This window comes from Cyanistes caeruleus, chromosome 17, assembly GCF_971803275.1.
Source record: "Cyanistes caeruleus chromosome 17, bCyaCae1.hap1.1, whole genome shotgun sequence".
Classification (NCBI taxonomy): domain Eukaryota; kingdom Metazoa; phylum Chordata; class Aves; order Passeriformes; family Paridae; genus Cyanistes; species Cyanistes caeruleus.
The window spans coordinates 7620716-7640434 of NC_141717.1; the positions used below are offsets into that span (position 1 = coordinate 7620716).

The 19719-nt window shown below is 38.8% G+C and overlaps 1 protein-coding gene across 7 annotated transcripts in view; it reads left to right on the forward strand.

Annotated features, from left to right (window-relative positions):
- The window catches only part of CPPED1 (calcineurin like phosphoesterase domain containing 1), a 58367-nt gene that overhangs the window by 21729 nt on the left and 16919 nt on the right, over positions 1-19719 (forward strand). For all 7 annotated transcript variants that reach the window (XM_086853731.1, XM_086853729.1, XM_086853730.1 and 4 more), the window contains one exon: positions 7173-7391. In XM_086853731.1, the coding sequence (XP_086709857.1) occupies positions 7173-7391 (219 nt within the window). The remainder of the gene's footprint in view (positions 1-7172; positions 7392-19719) is intronic.

Sequence of the window (19719 nt, forward strand, 5' to 3'; positions counted from 1 at the left end):
TTGTTTTTCTTACCAGTTTCCTATGCATGCAAGGACTTAATTTTGTATTTCCAGAGATCTTGGCTTCCCTAAGAGTCTCTGGTGAGTAACTGTTGAGTTATATCCATCTTGGAGATGGGATCAAGTGGATCTCCCTTGTCCCTGTAAAACTGTTGATTATGCTTTCTGAAGAATCAATAAACACAGGAACTACTGTCTTGGTTAGCATTTCCATGACTTCTCTGTACAGATGCCTTTTGCAGTCAGTTGTTACCAGATTGCTCAGGAAACCCCTTTAAATGTAGATGCAGTAGTGGCCACCTCCCTGTTCCTTTGGTGCAAAGGCAGTTTTAAGGATAACTCCCCAGAAGTTCACTGGTTTTCACTTTTGAGGAGTTCTACGGATGCCATCTAATCTGTGTGATTTTGTTAGTGCCTATGCCCATTTTTTAAGTCATCTACTGATATTTTGATTTGAGGCAGATCTGATGTGCTGTCTGTCAGGAGGAATTATCACATTAGATCTTCACATATTCCCTCACAATACATGTGGATACAAAAATGTACCATGCTTTTCTTCTTTTTAGTCTTTATTTTTGGGTGCATCTTGCATGTCTGGAACACCTGTTAACCTTAGTGGGTGTCTGTCAGGCTACCTGATCCTAATTTCCCTACAAAGTGCTTTATCAGTTCTCAGATTTTGGCTGGTTCCAATTATTCACTTTTTTTAGCTTGACTTCTTGGACTTCAGTATATAAAATCTCTCCAGTGTATAAAATATTTACTTTTTTTTTTTTTTTAATTTATCTGAATGCTTTAGCTTTTCAAAGGACACTGTCCTGCTCTTACTAGCCTCCTTATGGCTGTTACTTAAGTAGTTTAGGCAGTCTAGATTCTTTTTGGTCTTTCTGAAGTCCTTAGTAAATGCTGTGCATATGGTCTGAGCCTCTGGGATACTGTCTTTGAATAGTTTCCATGCTGCCTTCAAGGATTTTTGCACTTTTTAAAAGCATCATAATTATATATAATTCGCCTTCCTTTGAAATTAAATACAACCGCAGATGATTTCTTGCTTTCAGAAGAGCGTTGGATCTTGGCATATTATGATTACTGTTCTAGAGCTCTTCAACAGTAATATTTTTGAGCACTGATCAGAACTGCTTCCCAGCTTGCATATTCCATTCCCAGTACTGTCTCCAACTCTCATATGAATTAGGGAAATTTTTATGTGGGTTTTGAGAAACTTTCTGTGACTTCACCTTGTCATTATGCAAGCCACCCCCCTTCACACCTACAGTTCTGGGCTGTAAAGTTTTTGTAATGAGTTTACATGTTAAATTTGGGAGTGGGCATAAGGCATGACTAGAATTTAGCTTCTGTAGCCCTCAGTACAAATAAACTGTATCTGAGGGGGCATTTCTTACCTTGATAGTTATCTAAGAAGTTTAAAAGTATGTCTCTTGATAACAGCACTGTCTCATTTATTTGAGAAACCATATTCTGTCATTTAGTGTTTCTACTGACAGTATTTTTGTAATACATAGTTTCTAGAATAATTACTCTTTAAAAGGTTTTATTTTCTCTCTGTAAATGTATTTTAATACCTGTTTTGAAGGTTTGTTTTTTTCCCCTGGTACTTAAAATTGCATAACTCATGACAGGTTGCCTTGGTCATTCAGCAGAACCTTCAATAGTCATATTTTTGGTAGACTCCCAGGTACACATGGGAAAAAGCAGCTGAAAGATACACACATTTCTTTAGACTGAAATATTTTGTATTTAGACATAGAAAAATGATGAGTTTTCTGAGCTAATCTATTGATAATATTTTAATATTAACAAGGAATTATTAAGAATGTAGCCCAATTCCTTTATTGGTTTTCCAGTTATTTCAGGACTGAGAGTGATGGAAACAAATTGTAGCTGTTTGTGTTGTCTATGATGTATGCATACTTGCTTCACTTAAGGGATTCAATTTTCCTTCCTGCGTAGAGGAAAACCAAGGTTATGCTTCTGTTTCAATTTTACCCAGAAAAAGAGTCACTGGCACACTTTGTAGGCAAAGACAACTAAAGGCAGGGAACCATGTTTCCCATTTCCTCTGATTTTCTGAGAAGTGGTATTGATTCTCCTGTCAAACCCAACGTGACAATGAGGTCGTTTTCGTATTTGTTACTGCCCATGATGGACTGAGCAGGCACTGGAGATACATCCATGTCCAAACTGCTCTGACACAGTAATGTCTAAAGAGAGGTTATGGACAGAAGTAACTTCCCATAACTAATTTGTTTCCATTAAATTCTGCAGAGTGTAGAGGAAGAACAACACCAATATACTGTTGAACCCAACCAATATACTTAGAAAAATTATAAAAAATCTCACCAGGAAAATACTGGAAATCCTACCAGTACTACAAGCCTGTCAGAGGCCAGTGGGTTTTATGAGCAGTCTCAAAAGATGTGTTTGTGATCCTTGGGAATGGGGAAGGAAAAGAGAGGCGAAACTAGGAAAAGCAAAAGGGGAAGAAATGAAGGCACAGCGAGAGATTAGCTATTGTCCTTTAGAAGCTGGGAGATTCAGCTGAAATCCCACCTAAGTCCTTGAAGTGTCTTTTTGCCTGTGACATGGCTGAGGTTTTCTCTGGTGAGTTGCTGCTGACTTCTTCAGTCCTTCACAGAATTAATCCTTAGATAAAATTAGAAGCTGGCACTGTTTTTTCAGCCAATGCTACTAAAAATTGATCCTCTGTCTGTACTTTGGCATGCATGGGAGCAGAAAAAGAATAGGAAACTATTGAAACTGAGGCAGAACAACATATTCAGAAGTTGGACTTCTGTGGTGATCAGCTGTGCTTTTAAGGACGTCTGGGACCAAAATTGATTTGAATTAGGAGTTTTCTATTGATTGGTATGTAAGAGCAACTCCACAGACATAGTTTGTCCTTCAGAAATGAAAACCATATATACATCAGTTTATTGGAGAAGTCTGTCAACTTTGTTCTGCATTTGTGATTTCTTATTGTTAGGGTATACTCTGAAAATTGCAAACAGCTTCAATGTCTATAGGGATGAAGAGCCAATTTTCAGGCATTCTCAGTTTCATTCAATTTTGTGATGGAAGCAAGAAGACAGAAAAAAATTATTAATTGAATCCTAATCTTCTATTGTTTTGCCTAGCATGCACTTCATCTAATACAACTATATAGCTCATCTAAAGGCTTTAAAATTCAAACTCCTAGTGAGAAGGATGCCTTTATTGTTATTCCCACAGAAATAATGATAGCCATTGTACATGGTATTTAACTGATACCTTCAGAATAGCAGCTGGGACCTGGATCATGACTAGAGGATGGCTGCAGAAGCAGCTGTTGGCCCTCCCACCATTTGTGTCCAGTGGTGTGCGTTAGGGTTGCCAGACTTGGGCAGACCCGCAGCATGGGAGCAGAATGTTCTCTGAATCCTGCTCTTGAGATCCAGTGCAAAGACCAGAGAAGGGGGTTCAAACAGGGCTTGTGGGGCCTCACAGGGCAGACAAGGTTCATTTGCTGGCCCACAGTACCTGTTCTGTGGGTACCAACAAGCAGTTGGTGAGGGAGAAAGGGAGGGTTCAGAATAATAATCTGAACAGGTTCCATTGATAAACCATTTCATGGTAAGGCAGAAGATGTCTGGATCCAACTTTGGTAGTGGGAGATGCTTTTCCCAGCTGTTTCTTGTTGCCACCCTCTTACTATATTGTTGGAAGAGCACTCATGAATACATAGTCACGGGGTTTTCAGCAGAATTAGTGAAATTGCACTAGTAACAACACTTGAAACTTTAGCTGGACTGGTGTCATGGCGTGCACAGATGAGGAGAAACTTGGAAAAGCAATTCTGAAGACACACCAGTGAGGGCACTTCAAGAATTACATCCTGGGTGAGCTGAATTCAAAACAGACTTCAGATTGCCAGGTGCAAGTTTGCACCAGTGGCAGTGTACTTACACAACTGTCATCATGATATTCTGCTTTTATATTTATAGTACTTCGCAGTATTTAAAGCACGTTCCTGACTTTAAGGAAAAAGTTAAGTTGTAAGTCTAAACAGTGTCGTAACATTATTTTCTTCCCATACACTTTGGTTTCATGGGAAGCAAAATCAGTGAGTACCAATTGGTAAGTAATAAGCTAAATAGAATTTAAGTACTAGGGCTGTTTTTTTGTGTTTCTGGTTGGGGTGATCAAATAACAAGACAAAGGTAGAAAATATTTATTCAACCTTACTGTTATTTTTATAACTATTTGATGAGTTGTTGAATGCCACAGAAATAGCTATTGACTGAATTACTTGACTAAGACCAGTTAATTAAACTAGCATTTTAATTAAATGGTATTTATGTAGCCCTGATTCCTGGCTGTCTTCTGATATCCCTGCTTCACTTTCTTCATTTTATCTTTTTCTTTCCTACAGGAGAATATAGCATATACCTTTGCATCATTTTCAGTTCCTTTCTTTTTTCACCTCCTATCTCCTTCCTTTTCTCCCCACTCTTCACCACCTCCACCCCTGCATCTTCTGTTTCTCCTTTCTTCTGCCATTTCTTGATTCTGTCTGTGTACTGAACTTCTCTTTTGAAAATCATCTTATCAGTCTCTCTCTTTGCCTCACATGACCATCACTCACCCACTCAAACCAGAGCATCTGTGCACAGTCTTAGAAACATTCAGGTACTTAAAACCTAGAGTGTTACTGCACTGGCGTGAATGTAAGTCAGGAAAATAAAATATCCCTGAAGCATATATTAGAATAACCCCTAGTCTGCTTTTCCCACCTGCTCCCTGACTGTGCATTGTCTGCTTCCTTGTGTATGTTCAAGTGTTCTATCCAAAGCTCCCTGTTCCTTGGGACTTGAGCCAGCCCTGCTGCCTGGGCCACCCAGCCAGGACTGCTCCAGGTGCTCCAGCTGTCTGTGCTACCACCCACCATTGCTGAGGCTCTGAAAGGATAACACAGTCTGTCCATACTTGAAACACAGTCTTTAAAAAACAAATGCTAGCTCTTTTTTCTTAGTCTCTGTAAAAATAAATAAATGTAACTATATTTTACTTAGGCTACTATGGTAAAAATACTGGCTTCAGAATAAAAAATAGGAACAACTAGATTTTGCCCAGCCTTGATTTATCAGTACTGTCTGTCAAGCTGCTGGAAGAGGGACTGGTATTAGTAGTCCTGCCATATTGTTCAAAGGTTTGATCTTTTTTTTCTCCACTTAATGAATAAATTGTGATACTTCTCCAAACCAAGTTCCTGTTTCAGACATTCCCTTTTTTTATTTTTTATTGTTTTGTAGAGGTTGTAAAGGGTTTCTGATGCAAGCTTCCTTAACTGACTTTTTTGCTATAGCTTTCCACCTATAAAAACTGTAAGTTGATACCTCTGCACAAACAGTGCCTTTACTGCATCATGTAAGCTGCTTTTCTGGCAATTATATTTTTTCATGCAAGTCATAAAATAAAAACCTAAATTACTTTATGGCATTCAACTGGTTCCATAAGGCTTCTACTGCAAACTCATGGGTAGATGGATCCTTTCACATCTCTGAACAGTTGCATAACTTGAAGAATAAATTTTATTTCAGAATTAAAAGCCAATGAGTGGCTAGAATTGTGTGTCTTTAAAATACATGATTATTATTTAGAGTATGTCAGTGCTAGTATATAAATAATTTTGTTTAGAAATTAAATGTTAGTTTAACTAAAGTGCAGAAGCTTTCATTTGGCAAAATGATCTGATACCATAGCAACAGATGACAATTACAAGCAGCTTCTGGGAGTTGCCAGCATTCCTCATCCCTCACTCCAGCCTATCCATATCCATGGTGCAAGAGATGAATTCTGAGTTCTGTTTTCTAACCTTGCTTGAAAGAGACACACTCCCCTTCTTGAAAAGTGTGAAGCTTCAGTTCTAGAGCTTGTGGAAGGAAATCAAAAGTACATCCATGTGTTGGACATGCTACTTCTCTACTGTTACTAGAAGACTAGTTTTGCCTCAAAATGAATTTCAGATCAGACTGACATGATATAAGAGTATATTTATGGATTATATTTTAATTTTAAATCATTTTTATCTTTTCTTTTTAGATTCAGCTATAGATCAGTAGTAGTCAGTGAGTTTTTAACAGTTTAAATGCTGTTTAAAAACCTCCAACAGCAGTAAATGTATTAAGTCAAATAGAGCTGTCAAAATTAAAATATTCAGGTTGCAAATGAATGCATATAGACAGCTGGAGAAACCACAGTGTATTTGTGTTTATACTTGAATTCCAGCTTGAGACAAGTGTAGGCTACCCATTTTTGTTTTAAATTTGTAGCCAACTTGTTTTATTTTCCCAGTGTTGAGATTTCTTTCTGCCAAATGGGCTTGTAGTCATATATATCACCCTTTATTTGTTGTACTTGGTATTACAATACTGAGAAAGAAGTAAACAAAAAATGGTACCAGTACAGATTCTGTCCTGTCCTCTGCATACTCTGTTGACTCTATCAATGAAAATTTGTTTCTGAGTGCTCACCTTTGTGTTGTAGGTCTTGGGAGCAATTGTGGCAGCAGTAAATTTGGATTTTTTTTTTTTTGGATAGTTGCTGATGATTCTGATGTTGCTAGGTTTAGTGTTTGATGGCTTTGGTCCTGTTGAGTAGCTTCAGTTCTGACTGCAAAGAATGTGCTACATCCAACTTTATTGTAAAGCTATGAGAACAAAAAACATCTAAGTCCTTAATAATTTAAGAAAAAGTCTACTAGAACCATAAAATGTGAAACTTGTGTATGTTTTGACTTGTTAATTAAAGGAGCAATAATTGGAATCTTAAAAGAGTCAGCTGAAATCTAATGTTACACACTTGTGCTGTGTTGTAGTCTCATAATTTCCAGCACTATTTGCTGAATTCTTCACATATTTCTCCTCTAATCAGTCTGTAATTACTATGTAGTATAATTAGATTAATATACTTTCATTTATTACAACTACATGTTAGAGGAAAAATTTGTACTTCTCCCTTTGTATTTGTCCTATATGAATGAGTACAGAATTCTGTACTTGCATTAAAGCAGTGTCAACCTACTGAGGTGAAGAACAATCAATTTAATGATGTGTGGAAGCTTTCATTCTCTTTTAGTCTCTACTGGGTGTTTTTTTCCTCCTTTTTCTTCTTAGATGCTGAGTACCAATGGAAGGGGCCCTTCTACTTTATCCAAGGAGCAGATCCTCAGTTTGGACTGATGAAAGCGTGGACACATGGAGACACTAACAATGGAGATGATGAATGGGAAGAAGAAATTAAATTAGCAGAGCAAGCAGTGCAGGCCGTTAACAAACTAAACCCTAAACCCAAGTTCTTTGTGCTGTGTGGAGACCTTGTCCATGGAATGCCAGGTAAGGCAATTAAAAATGTAGAATGGAGATAGTAAATCAAGTTTTTTTTTATATTTCAGATTGGCAATAAGGCTAATTTAATGACTTCAAAATAGTCTTTCATAAGTATCATTAGTATTAGGTCCTGTTTTGGTGTTTTACAGGAAAAAAACTATGATTTGTAGATGATTCTTGAGATATTATTCTGATTTCTTCATCTGACTTCCTGTAGCATTCATCTTAAGGCTGCTTTCATTAATTAATTATTTTCAGTAGGAAATTTTCTTTGAAATTAAAGTCTTTCTTCTAAACAGATTGCTTTGAGATGACAAAAAGGGGCTCTAGGGGAAACTAATGCCAAGAAAATGGAAAAAAATAGATATGTCATTTTGAGTACCTAATGTGAATAAGTCTCAGAGAATTCTCTAGATTTCTAGTGCTTAATAAATTAAAATACTTAAGTTTTTAAAATGCTAAAGGTCAGTGAGTTCAAGCTCTAGCAACTCTGTCCTGTGGCTGTGGGACTCTTGAGTGCAGTGTGTTCCTTTGTACACTGAGAGTAAGAGCAACAAACTACCAGAAGGATGAATTACAAGAAAGAGAAGTGCTTTTCTTAGAAGTGAAATTAGAAGTGGTGTTACTTGCTGAGGAGTGGTCTGGAAATCAGATGTAAGCACAGTGCTTCACATTTTTTAGCCCTGATAAGCAGCAGAGCTGCAGAAAGCCCTGTCTCTGTCACTGCCAGCACTGCAATCCACCCAGGGAGCCTGCAAACATCCTGTGCCTTGTGTTCCACTCTGCTTCACACTCCACCTGCACCTGAGGAGCTGCTTCCCAGCCCTTGCTCACGCAGCAGGGCTTCAAACACATTGGAGACCTTTCACTAATTTCTTCAGTGTCCCACAATGTTAATTTTAAGACTTTAGCTGTCAAATTGATTGACAGTATTTATAGACTTTCTTTTGATCAGGACACAGTTTTGCTGAAAGAGTGGGAAAGTGTCAAAACCAACAGATTTAAGCTTGATTGAATCTACTGTGTAACACCTCAATAGCTTGATCACAAAGTACACCACGATGCAGTTTTATTGGCTTATGTGCTTCCATTAATTTTGGAATCATCTTCCAATAGCAGATTTCTAATAAATGTTTTGATTAGGACTTCTAATTCGTGTAGGTGTTCCAAATATTTTTGTTTCAGTATCCCTTGTAAGAGGAAAAAAAGTCAGGACAAATAATGAGTGTTACACATCCTGTTGAAAAGGATCTTTCACTTAAAAAAATTTAAATAATCCTGGAGGCTAAGTTAGTTTCTTTTTACCTGGATTTTTCTCAAATACTCATAAAACAGTGCAAAGTTCTGAGTACTTTTGTCTCTTTTGACTTGAAACAACAAGGGCTTCTCTGTTGGTAGAGTTTAAGTGTGAACTAGAGCCAGCAGTCTTCTGACTTCCGCTGGGCACTGAATGCCTGGATACAGTAAGTATTATTTGTGGTATTTACTGTATTGGGTTTGATTGGGGTTTTTTTCCCTAGCAGTGGTTCTCCGTAGTCATTATTGTCCCTTTTGCCAGTGTATGTCTCAGACTTGGTTATGTTTTAAATACAAACCTGTCAGGGCTTTGCAAAACATTAGCATTATTCATTTTGCTAACAGACGTGAAAGAAGCTGAGTGGATTGTACTGGTGAGATCACCTGCATTGTGTGATGGATGTGCTGTGCCTTGTATAAATATTTGAAGCTGCCTTGTGCAATTTCCAAGAAATTGCAAGGAAGAGCAGTTCATTACTCAGTAAACTTAAGGGTCTTTTCCAAGCTAAATGATTCAGTGATTCTGTGATTACCTCACTTGAGCCACCATATTTTAACTTCTCTAATAATTCCTTGGTGATTGAAATTATGTTAATAATTTTCAAGCCTGCGTTATCATGTAGTTATATAAAGTGGTTAAGGAAATGCACTATTAAAAGGAATTGTAGAATATTCAGCTGGAACAATTACTTCATTATTGCCTTTGTGTTTATACAAATGCTTGCTCTGCCGTGTGTTGATAAACATATAAGTACAATTTAACCATTAAGTTGTACATAAAAGTATAATTTTACTGCCCTCTGTCTTTCTGTCTAAACTGATGACAGAAATAACAGTGACTGTGGTGCAGATACCGTGGATTAGCAGTCTTGGGCTAGTTGCCTAAAAGGACAGGGAGATTATACAGCTTTTTAATGAGTGCCTGTCAGTAAAAAACAAGTGGGCAATACAGATCTTCCTCTCCTCTTAAAACATTTTATCATGGAGTAACAAGGGTAAAGTTTTTGATGGACTGTTTTAAAGCATGCATTGTAGCCATTTAGCTGAACCAGTGTTGAAGGCTTTTGCAGAGGAACTCCAAGAAATCTCAGAATTCCAACAGCTCGAAGTGATGAACAGAATCCTGATCAGCTGGGAAGCAATCAGGCACAGCACTTGGAATCCATTACAGATGTCATTAGAGCAACGAAGTAATCATATCTTGGTATTTAGCTGCTGATTAAAAGTAGTTTGTACTCTGAATATTATTTCCAGAAGTTTTTCTTGATTACATAATCAAGAATAGGATATCTATTCTTGGTAACACTAATATTGTGGTACAATCACATCAAGAATTTTAAGTGATACCTTATAGTGCAACTATGTACTGAATATAATTTCTGTGAGCTCAGTGCTTACACTTGGGCACACCATGACGATGAAGGACTTCCTAATGAAGGCATTTGTGTGCATTAAGTATAATGTAATTTAGTATGACAAAAATGGTAATCTGTAGAATATTGCTGCTCAAATTATGTGTTTATTTGACTACATTTTTCTAAAACTCTGGAAATTTATTTCTAAAAATGTTACTGTTCTCATATAAAGTTGGAACCTTCTGTTTGGTTTTAGGAAAACTTCCCATATTGTTCCATTACCAATACACCCCAAGCCCAACAGTCCTGCTCCAGTCCAACAGCCAGTTCTTTATCCGTCTTGTTCTCCAGTCATCCAGAGTGCAACATCCCAGCTCCACAGCCCTTTGATGATTATAGAGCAGTGCCTCACAGTGACATCAGCCAGCACTCTCAGTACTCTTGGATTCATCCTGTCAGTCCCATGGGATCGCCTGGCTTGAAACTTTCTGTGAGATGCTGCTTCCATCCCTGGTGTTTCCTGTGCTTCTTTATCTCTGGGAGAGCATTTCAGTGCAGGGAGGCAAAAGAAGCTCTGAGTAGCTGTCACTTGTCATTGCCTCACACAGCAGTGGGCTGTATTTTCTTTATTGTTTTATTGCTAAAGTAGCAGTAGAAGCTTTTGCTGCTCTCTGCTAGTTGCAGCCCTCAGAGCACTTTTCCTGACAGCAGCCCTGCATACCCAGGTACTTTTTCAGTATTCTTCCTTTCAAGTATGTCTTTGGTTCCAACTCCCTTTTATATTCTTTTTTCATTGGTTCTCAGGCATGAGTTCCTCATTCATCCACATCATTCTCCTTATAGCCTACATTCTTCTCTCTCCCCCTTCCATCCCTGAGTATTCAGAAGGATCATTCTTGTGTTCATAGGAGCTTGTCTTTGAATACTTGTCAACCCTCTCAAACTCTTGCTTTCAGACCAGCCTTACATAGGATCCTGTAGCTGATCCCTGAATAAGCCAGTCAGCTGTCCAGATGTGCTCTCTGCCTTTCCTGCCCCAGCTTGGAGGCTGCTACAGCCAAGGCTGCCAGGATTAGCATGTCCCCAGCACTCCTGTGTTTGTGAGTAGTAGGACCAGGATAGCCAGGCCCCGGTTGGCCTGTCTGTGTCAAGGGATTGTCCCAGACTGCCTCCTGGGTCCCAGATCTCCTGGATTGCTGTCAGCAGGTGTCAGGGAGCTTAGTATCCCATGAGAGCCAGGGCGAGCCAGAGACTTTTTCAAGTTACTCATAGGACACAATCCATTATTTTGCCCTTTTTGGGTAGTCTGTAGGAAAATCACACCTTTAGTGTCTGAGTTCTTCCCTGATCCCTGAACTCAAGTTCAATGAGGCTGGTGTCTGTTCCATAGAATAGTGCCCTCCAAACATGGGGCAAACTCCCCCTCCTTCTTTTTTACCTGTCCTTCCTGTTTCAGTTTAACATGAGGATTGTGCTTCCTTCTCCATCCCATGCCTTTAGTGTAGATTGGTGTCCAGGAAACAGCATCAGCATTTCAACACCTTTTGTTACAGCAGCAGAGAATTCAGCTGTTAGCAGCCAAGGTCACCCTGCTGAAGCCACTGAGAAACACTGACTGTGAAGCTTAGAATCCAGCAACTATTTTTAAGTGGCCAAATTCCTTCCAAGGAAATTGTTTAACTGCTTTTTTTTTAATGATGCTACTGCTATCAGTAACTTGATAGAGTTCTAGTCAGGAAAGTTACTCATGGGATATATTTAGTCCAGGTGTTTAATTTTTCTTCAGTAATTGTTCTGGCTAAACAGGTTAAAGAACAAGACAGCAAGTCTTTCACAAACTTACTTATCTCTGACTGTAATAAAATGTAGCTATTTAGAGACTAAATGAAATGAGACTTATCTAATCATGTGTAGAATCACAAAAAAACTGATGGAACTTGATTAAGCTTGATCTGTTAGCAGTGTGATAATAGATCAGTGAGCAAGTAATGTTTATGCTTGGAGTTTTAAATTCATTTGTGTATATTTTAATTACTAGAAATAAAAATCACTGGAATTGACTATTATGGCACTTCAAATACACTGTGAACACTTGTACTAATTCTTTCAGTTAATGTGAAGGTATATACACATTCCCTACCCAGGTCATGCATGCTCTTTAATCTCACATCAGCCTTTTCTGTCAATTAAGCCCAAGTAGTGACATTCTTCTATTTTTTTCTACCTTTGTTTAATATTATTAAATTGTTTAATTAAGGGTTTTCAAATAATTACTTATAACATGTTTCACTATTTGTGCTTTTATAAATGTATCTTTTCTAGGTGGAACAAGCTAAAATATCTGATTGAAACAATCAGCTTTACAGAGCTGCAGTAATAATATTTAGGAATGTTTTCTTAGTGGCCCTTGGTGTGCTTGCTGTGTCTCTCACCCTCTTTGCTGGGCCATACTTGGATTACAAGGTCTTCCAGGACTTTGTCTGTTACATATTTTCATGTTTTTACTGTGCCATCTATATGTGTTTCAGGCTGTGAGCCCAGGCATGTGTTGTTACTGTGAATAGTTTAAACAGGAGGTGACAGAAAAGGCCCTGACAATAGACAAGCTGAAAACAGAGGTGCCCAAACTGTACACAGCTCATTGTTGATGTGTTCGTGATGATTGAGGCACTGCAGCCTTGAGAGCTGCCAGAAGATTACTTTGTGTCATAAAGGGAAAAAGCAGTCGGGCAGGGGCCCAGAGGTGCAGCAGGTTGCGCTGGTGAAAGGTACAGACTTTACCTTCGATGTCTGACATTCTGTAAAAAACAGTCATGAATTTGGGAAAGAGTTGTCACTGACATCACTGTGGGACTGCAGGAGATGCAAGCGCTCTCCCTGCCCCAGTGTCCTTCCTCTGTCTCTCTCCCTGCTTTCTCTCCTTCAAGCATCGCGGGCCCCTGCCTACAGCCAGGATGTGTGGCTCCTGCTGGTGCTTCCAGGGCCCCAACTCTTCTGGGACATTCTCCGGTGCCAGCCAGCTCCCCCTGCCTGCGTGCTGTGCTCTGTGCATCTGTGTGTATATGCGTGTGTGCATCACTGGTTTGCGTTTTCCCCAGGAATTCGCACGTTCTGCTAACGCTCTTAACTCCTCCATAGAGCCTCAATAAGGCACATCAGCTCAGTTCAGCTAATTACAATTTTGGGCAACAGTATGTTCTTTATGTGAAAAACAAAACTGCTGGCTGCGTGTCTCCTCAAAATTATATACCCTATCCTGTCTCCCATGCAGGGTTTCTTCATATAATAAAACAGGCAATGATGTGCAACAAGATTTTAAAAACATGTGCCAAATGTTGGGATTCTGAGTTCATATTTAGACAGCAATTAAGTGACAGTTTCTCAAATCAATACTTCTCCATTTGACTCCTGCTTGACAATTTGATGATCAGAATATGAGAGGAGATGGGCATACTGGCTTTTATAAAATTAGTCCCTTTTATCAGCTCTGACACGTCCGCAGAGCAGAATGAAGTTATTTACATTCAGAATAGACACGCTACAGAGCTGAGGAACATCAGAGCTGATGGTTCTGGTGGCCAGACAGCGGTATGGCTTCATTTCTGTTTATAATCACTGTAGCATTTGAAGTCATTCTCTCTCCTGGGAGAATCACAACTGGATTAGCTTGAGCTTCTTTCCCATGTCTATTTAGATGTGCAACTGCCATGGTCCAAAATATTTGGTTCTTGTTTCTGTTAAATATGGAGTGCCTTAACATGATTCCCTCCAAAAGTGTAGTTTTTATAGACAATAAATCTTGAGACACAGGCTGCAGCATATAATTGCAAACACTTTACAGGGTAACTCTAAAAAAAACCTCTTTAATTTGCTTAATTTTCTAAACCCAGGAAGCACGCACCATAGCAAATGTTTCTAGTCAGAGCATTATTGTTTAAAACCCATTTGTGAATGCTCTGAATCCTCCTACTTAAAACACCATCTTGGGCTGGTCAGGAGAGGTCAGTGAATACTTTGTTTGTGTAAGAGGTGAAGTTGGTATGTCCCAGAGAGTCCTACCTGTTTTTTGATCTGCGATCCACTATACAGGAACGTTGAGGAAATGCCCAGTTTTATCACACTTGGTAAAGTCCACAGTCATTTTCCCATGTGTGTTCTTCCTTGTTAGGAAGAACTGCCCAGCTGTTTGCTGTGGAGAGCTGTATGTTTGCAGCTGCTTTGCAGCCAGCTGAGCTGTCCTTGGCAAGGTGGGTGCTGCACTCGTGCTTTATTGCGTCACGCGGGACTGGCATGGTCACACTGCAGGCACCGAGGTGTTGGGAGCTGGAGATCTGCTGCTGGTGGGTTTTGCACACAGGATGAGATAGGAATGTAATGCTGAAATCTGCATGCAAATGCACAAGCTGCCATTTATACATTTGTGAACTGAATAAATTACAGAGAAATGTCAAGTCCAATTCAAGTTCTTAATGCTATATACAGTGATCTGGTAAGACATTCCACAAAGGAAAATATCTGTGAACTGCATTTAATACTGCTTTTAAACTACCATGAAATAACCAATTTTGCTAAAACAAAGGATAATTAATTTTTTTTTAAAGAAAAAATTGGCCAGATAAAATTAGGCTGCACAGCTAGTCCTTAAGTGAGGCATGTATATAAGGAGATATTCTGTCAGGTTTTAATTATAACTAAAAATACAGTAATTTTTTTAAAAATGCCTTTCTCATCCAGAAGGCAGGAGCATGAATGCTGATGTTTTATTTTTCAGTGTAACGGGCATATGAGCAGGTTAAAAAATAGTTTCTTAAAATATGGTTCCACCTTTAAAAATGGCTGTAAGCATTTCACCTTTACTATATTTGCTTTTTTTGCCATTTGGACCGGCTGCTTGGTTGACTAACAAAAGCAAGTTTGTGTATTTTTTTAACTCCCAGCAGTGTGGCACAGCTGGGGAGGAGGCAGCTGTATTCCAGTGTCACTTGCAGTTTCAGCAGAATTATCAGCTAAATCCCAATTCCGGAATCTTTGTTCATTGGAGAATTGTAATAGAGCATGAAGTAGAAAAGACACAGATTGACTTTTTAGGTGCAAAGCAGAAACAGAGGCTTTAAAATGTTTATGTTGAATCAGGGTAAAGGGTAAATAAAGGTTGTATTTGTTAGAGTGCAAGGTAACATTTCTATTAATATGTCACTGCCTGATCAATAGGGCAGTGTTCAGGTGTGACCTAATTTCCTGACCACAAGGTAGCTTAATCTAAATAAGCTCACTGCATCTGTTTCTTCTGCTGTTGTAACCTAACTCTGATATTCTTGGTAGGATGGAATCCAAACCAGAATTATTCTTGGCTATTTACTTCTCCAAACTCTTACGCCAGTGTTAATTAATAATGGCTAAGAATTTGGGTAAGTAGCGTATTATTTGTCAAATATCTAATAATAACTGTTCAAAGAAAGGCCACTGCAGTTGCATAAATAAACATTTTGTAGTAATTATCTGATTCTAGTAAAACCTAATGGAGCGTTCAGAGCCTCAAACAGTTTACTGTGAAATTAAATTTGCTCTAATCAGCCCAGAGTAGGGAAGCATCAGATATCTCAACACAGGTCCAACAGGCTCGTATTGCAGAGACATCACTGGGCTGTCAGAAGCAAATGTTTCATCTTCAGCAAGTATATATTTATTTGTATTTTAGACTTTGTTCTCTAGTCTAGTCTACTGTTGAATTTAGAAATCCGACTGGCAGATCAATATCTCTAACTATTAAAATCTTGGAGGTGTAATTAGTTACACAATTTTCTCAGATACTATGTTTTATAATACAAGTACTAGAAACAGTACTAAAAATCTAGTACAAGTACTAGATCTTTGTATGATGTTTTTTAAAAATAAGTTTGGTTTTGGTATTGTAGCGTTGAGGTATTTTTTCCTGTTTGTGATGATTTAATCTGAAGCAGAGACCCAAAGGCAGTGGTGGCCTGTGCTTGATGTGACAGCTCTGCGTTGCTGGGAGATGCGTAAGGATAAGAGCAGAGTTGAGCTTAAGTGAAGGATAATACTTATTTTCACAGCAGAACATGGAGCAGTAAATGCCATGAACTAGGTTGTTAAGTGGGCACCTGTGTGGCTGGCACTCCGAAAAATGTCAGCATTTGCAGTCATTATATTTAATGTCATGCACTGAAACCAGGAGCAGTTGATCCCCTAATAGGCTTCCTTGTTCAGTCGGGGATTTTGTCATTGCTTTAATGTAATAATTGTTCATTATTAACTTAAACTACAGTTACAATTTCTTCTTGTTTTAATGCCCAAAGTTATATAATAAAATTAATTTGTGTTTTCATGTAGAGAAATTTTTGTGTGATCACTTTTTGATTCTCAGAACAGATTATTACTTGTTTCGAATGTACCAGAAAAGTCACTTACAGTTGTAGACAAATGAGTATTCCAGATTCCGCATTTCACTGGAACTAATGAAATAAGGTTTTTTGTTAGTTAGACTGAGTAGTCAATCAGTTTGTTCAGGAGTGAATATATCATGTTTTCACATTATTTTTAATGGCATAATTTCTTGTTCATCATAAAATTGTCTTCAGGCTATTTGAAGATTAGAAATACATATGTCTAAAGAAGAGAGAAGGTGACATTTTAGCTATTACAGCACAGACTAAAGCAAAACACCTATTTCAGAACATGACCATAATGGGTTTATTAAAATGGATCCGTTTATTCTTGCATGTAATGATGCAGTGTGTTGCATTAGTTCATTACACCGGACGCAAGAGGGGAAGCTTTTAAGTTTAAAGCAAAAAACAATGGAGAGCGTCAGTAAAGACTGAACTGGGTGGCAAGAGAGGTCTTTCCTTTCTATGCAATGCCCTGTCCATTATCACATTTTTCAACCATCCTAGGACAAAAAAGAACATGGAGACCATAGTGTTTTATTCCGCTCATGGCCCACGAGAGAATCACTACTTTTATGGGATGATCAACTGTAAACAGCTGAGTAGAGGGAAGAGTCTGGCCCTGGCAGTCAGGAGGAGTCACCCATATTGATGAGATGGGGAAGGGAGAAGGCAGCACAGTGAGGAGCAGAGCTCTGGGGTGGGGAAGCTCCATTTGCGTCAGTGCTCTGAAGGGGTGCTGTGGGTTGGTGTTTTGGAAGTGGCAAAATTAGAGCTCATATTTTTGTTTATGTTAGTGCATAGCAATCATGCAGTTGCTGTAGGAGCCTGCTACAATGTGGTGTTGGTGATACCATTGGGTTTGGACCTGTGATGTCTTCCAAGTGACAGGGGCACTGGTGGGGCTGTCCCTGGGGAGGAGTCAGCAGACAGGGATGATGTAGGATCTTGCTTGTAGCCCTTTTAATCTGGAGCCAACAACCAGATATCCAAGACGAGAGCAGAGATGAAAGGCAGTCCTGGTTTGACAGGAGGAGGCTGCTTTCCCACAGAGGTGGAGGTAGCAGTTACATTTCCTCCAGTGCAGCTAAAAAAAATGAGCTCCCCTCCTCCCTAGGAATTTAGGGAATATTGCTAGGGGAGGTCCTGTAAATGGAGGAGTAGGGCAACTGCAGAGAGTCATGAAAATACATGAAACATAACAAATGTCTCAAGAACAGGAAGTGCTCAGAATAGTTAGATTCTTTGATTTAAGCAATTGTGATGCACTGTAAGGCCCAGGAAACTACACAAATCTATCTGTTGTTTTTAACAGTCATGGGATTGTTTTCAACAATAATTAGTTGTCCTTTGATGTTAGATACTTCTGGTATCATAAATTATATAAGGAATGGGCCCAGTGTTCTCCTAAATCTTGTTTTCATTTTCTATTTTGCTTTTATCAAATGTAGGTGCTATTTCAATTTGATATTTTGTATAGTATTTTTGTCTGCAATGTAGCTCTTACTTGTTCTTTGATAGTCAGTCTCTTGGGTTAAAAGTTAAACAGATTGCAGTTGTCATATGAGGGCCTTTCTAGAGTGTTGCTGGCATAAAACTTAATTTTTCTTTTTTTTCTTCTTCAAACTGAAAATTTGTGTTTTCCATTAAAAAACAACGTGTTTGCAGCTCCTCTAAGTTTGGGACACCTTTAAGATACATTAAAATACTTGAGACCAAGTAATGAGAAATCCAGGAAATAATGGTACCACTTTTTTACCTGTTGTTAAATTATTTGAAGATGTCTGAGCTAAATGCTTCTCCTGCTTTGGGGGAAGTACTTAGACTTCTAACACCAAGCCAGGAATGCCTGGGGGTACCACCTCATAATGCCATGGTAACCCCCCTTCCCCTTTCCCCCTCCTGATTCATATCAGTAGAAAAACTGGTGATGTTGTTAATTAATCGATAATTTTTCATTTGGAATACATCTGGAGGAAAAGTTACAGTGTTGGTGGAGATTACTGTATGGGAAAGATTGTGTTACACAAAAATTGATATCAGTATTGCAGATAGAGCTTGGGGGGAAACAATGCTTTCCGGTTGTTTTTAATAGCTGGTGCCATAGAAAAACTAAACCAAATCCAATCTTAGAGTGGTGCAGCCCTCTGTAGAATACCAAAGGAAACTGTAACTAAGGATTAGTAGCTAAAGGATTATTTCTTTGGCAGAATAATCTGTAATTCTGCTGACTGAAGACAGCTCCAGCAAAAATGCCGTTAAAGCACTGTCTTGAAATCTGCTCTTTCAGTGTGTGAAGAAGGCTGGTTGTTTTGGTTCCTTTAAGCAGTGCAGGACAGAACACTGGAGCTGTTCAGGCAAATGGATACACAACAGAAAACAACAGGCACGGTGACATTGCACCTTCATGCGCCTGTTCACAATGCTCAGCTTTCAAAAATGATAGACTGGGAAGCTGTGGAAAATTGCACACAACTGCACCAGCAACAGTTCTCACTTTCATGTTTTTCATAAAAGCCAAGCTGTCCTTTATGGGCTATTAATTTGTGAAGCCATTTATCTCAGGGCAAGACTTTATTTACACAACCTAACATAAAGACAGAAAATTGTGGCCCGAGATTTAAAAATGTCACTGCACATGATGCCAGGATAAACATCACAGAAATTTATTTCAGTTACATCTACCCTGGCACTTCACAAATAATTTTTTTTTTGTATTGCCCTTTGGCACGATATTATTTCCCTATTCACCTACAACAAAGCTCTCTCTAAGCCAAAGAAATACATGTCTATCAAATAGAAATGTTTTTCATAGAAATTGGAATAATTAGATATTGCAACACTGTGCCTGAGAGAGATTAAAAGGATATTTTTTTATGCTGTGGCAGGGGCCACTTGAATTTTCCAGTGGCTTCCTTCTTTACCACCGTCTTTGTCTTCTTTACCTGTTACATCAGATGTAAAGGCAGGGGGAGGTGCCTCAGGAGTGCTCCTTGTGGCACACATTGTGTGTTGTAGTGCAGCTCAGGGCCGGTAGGATATCCAGCCCTTTCTCTCCAGAACTGCACCAACAGGTCCTGAGACATTGCTCCACTTTTTCCCACCTTTATCTCTGTGAGAGTCTCTTCTTTTGAAGTTGTTTTGACCTTCTGCCAAGAAGAGGTCAAACCAAGATGCAGTTGTTCTAAACCAGTCTCTTCATAGCAGGATTTCCTAGTCTCTTGGGCGGAGATCTTGTTTTCCATTTCGAGCAATCTGTTTTCTGCAATAAACACT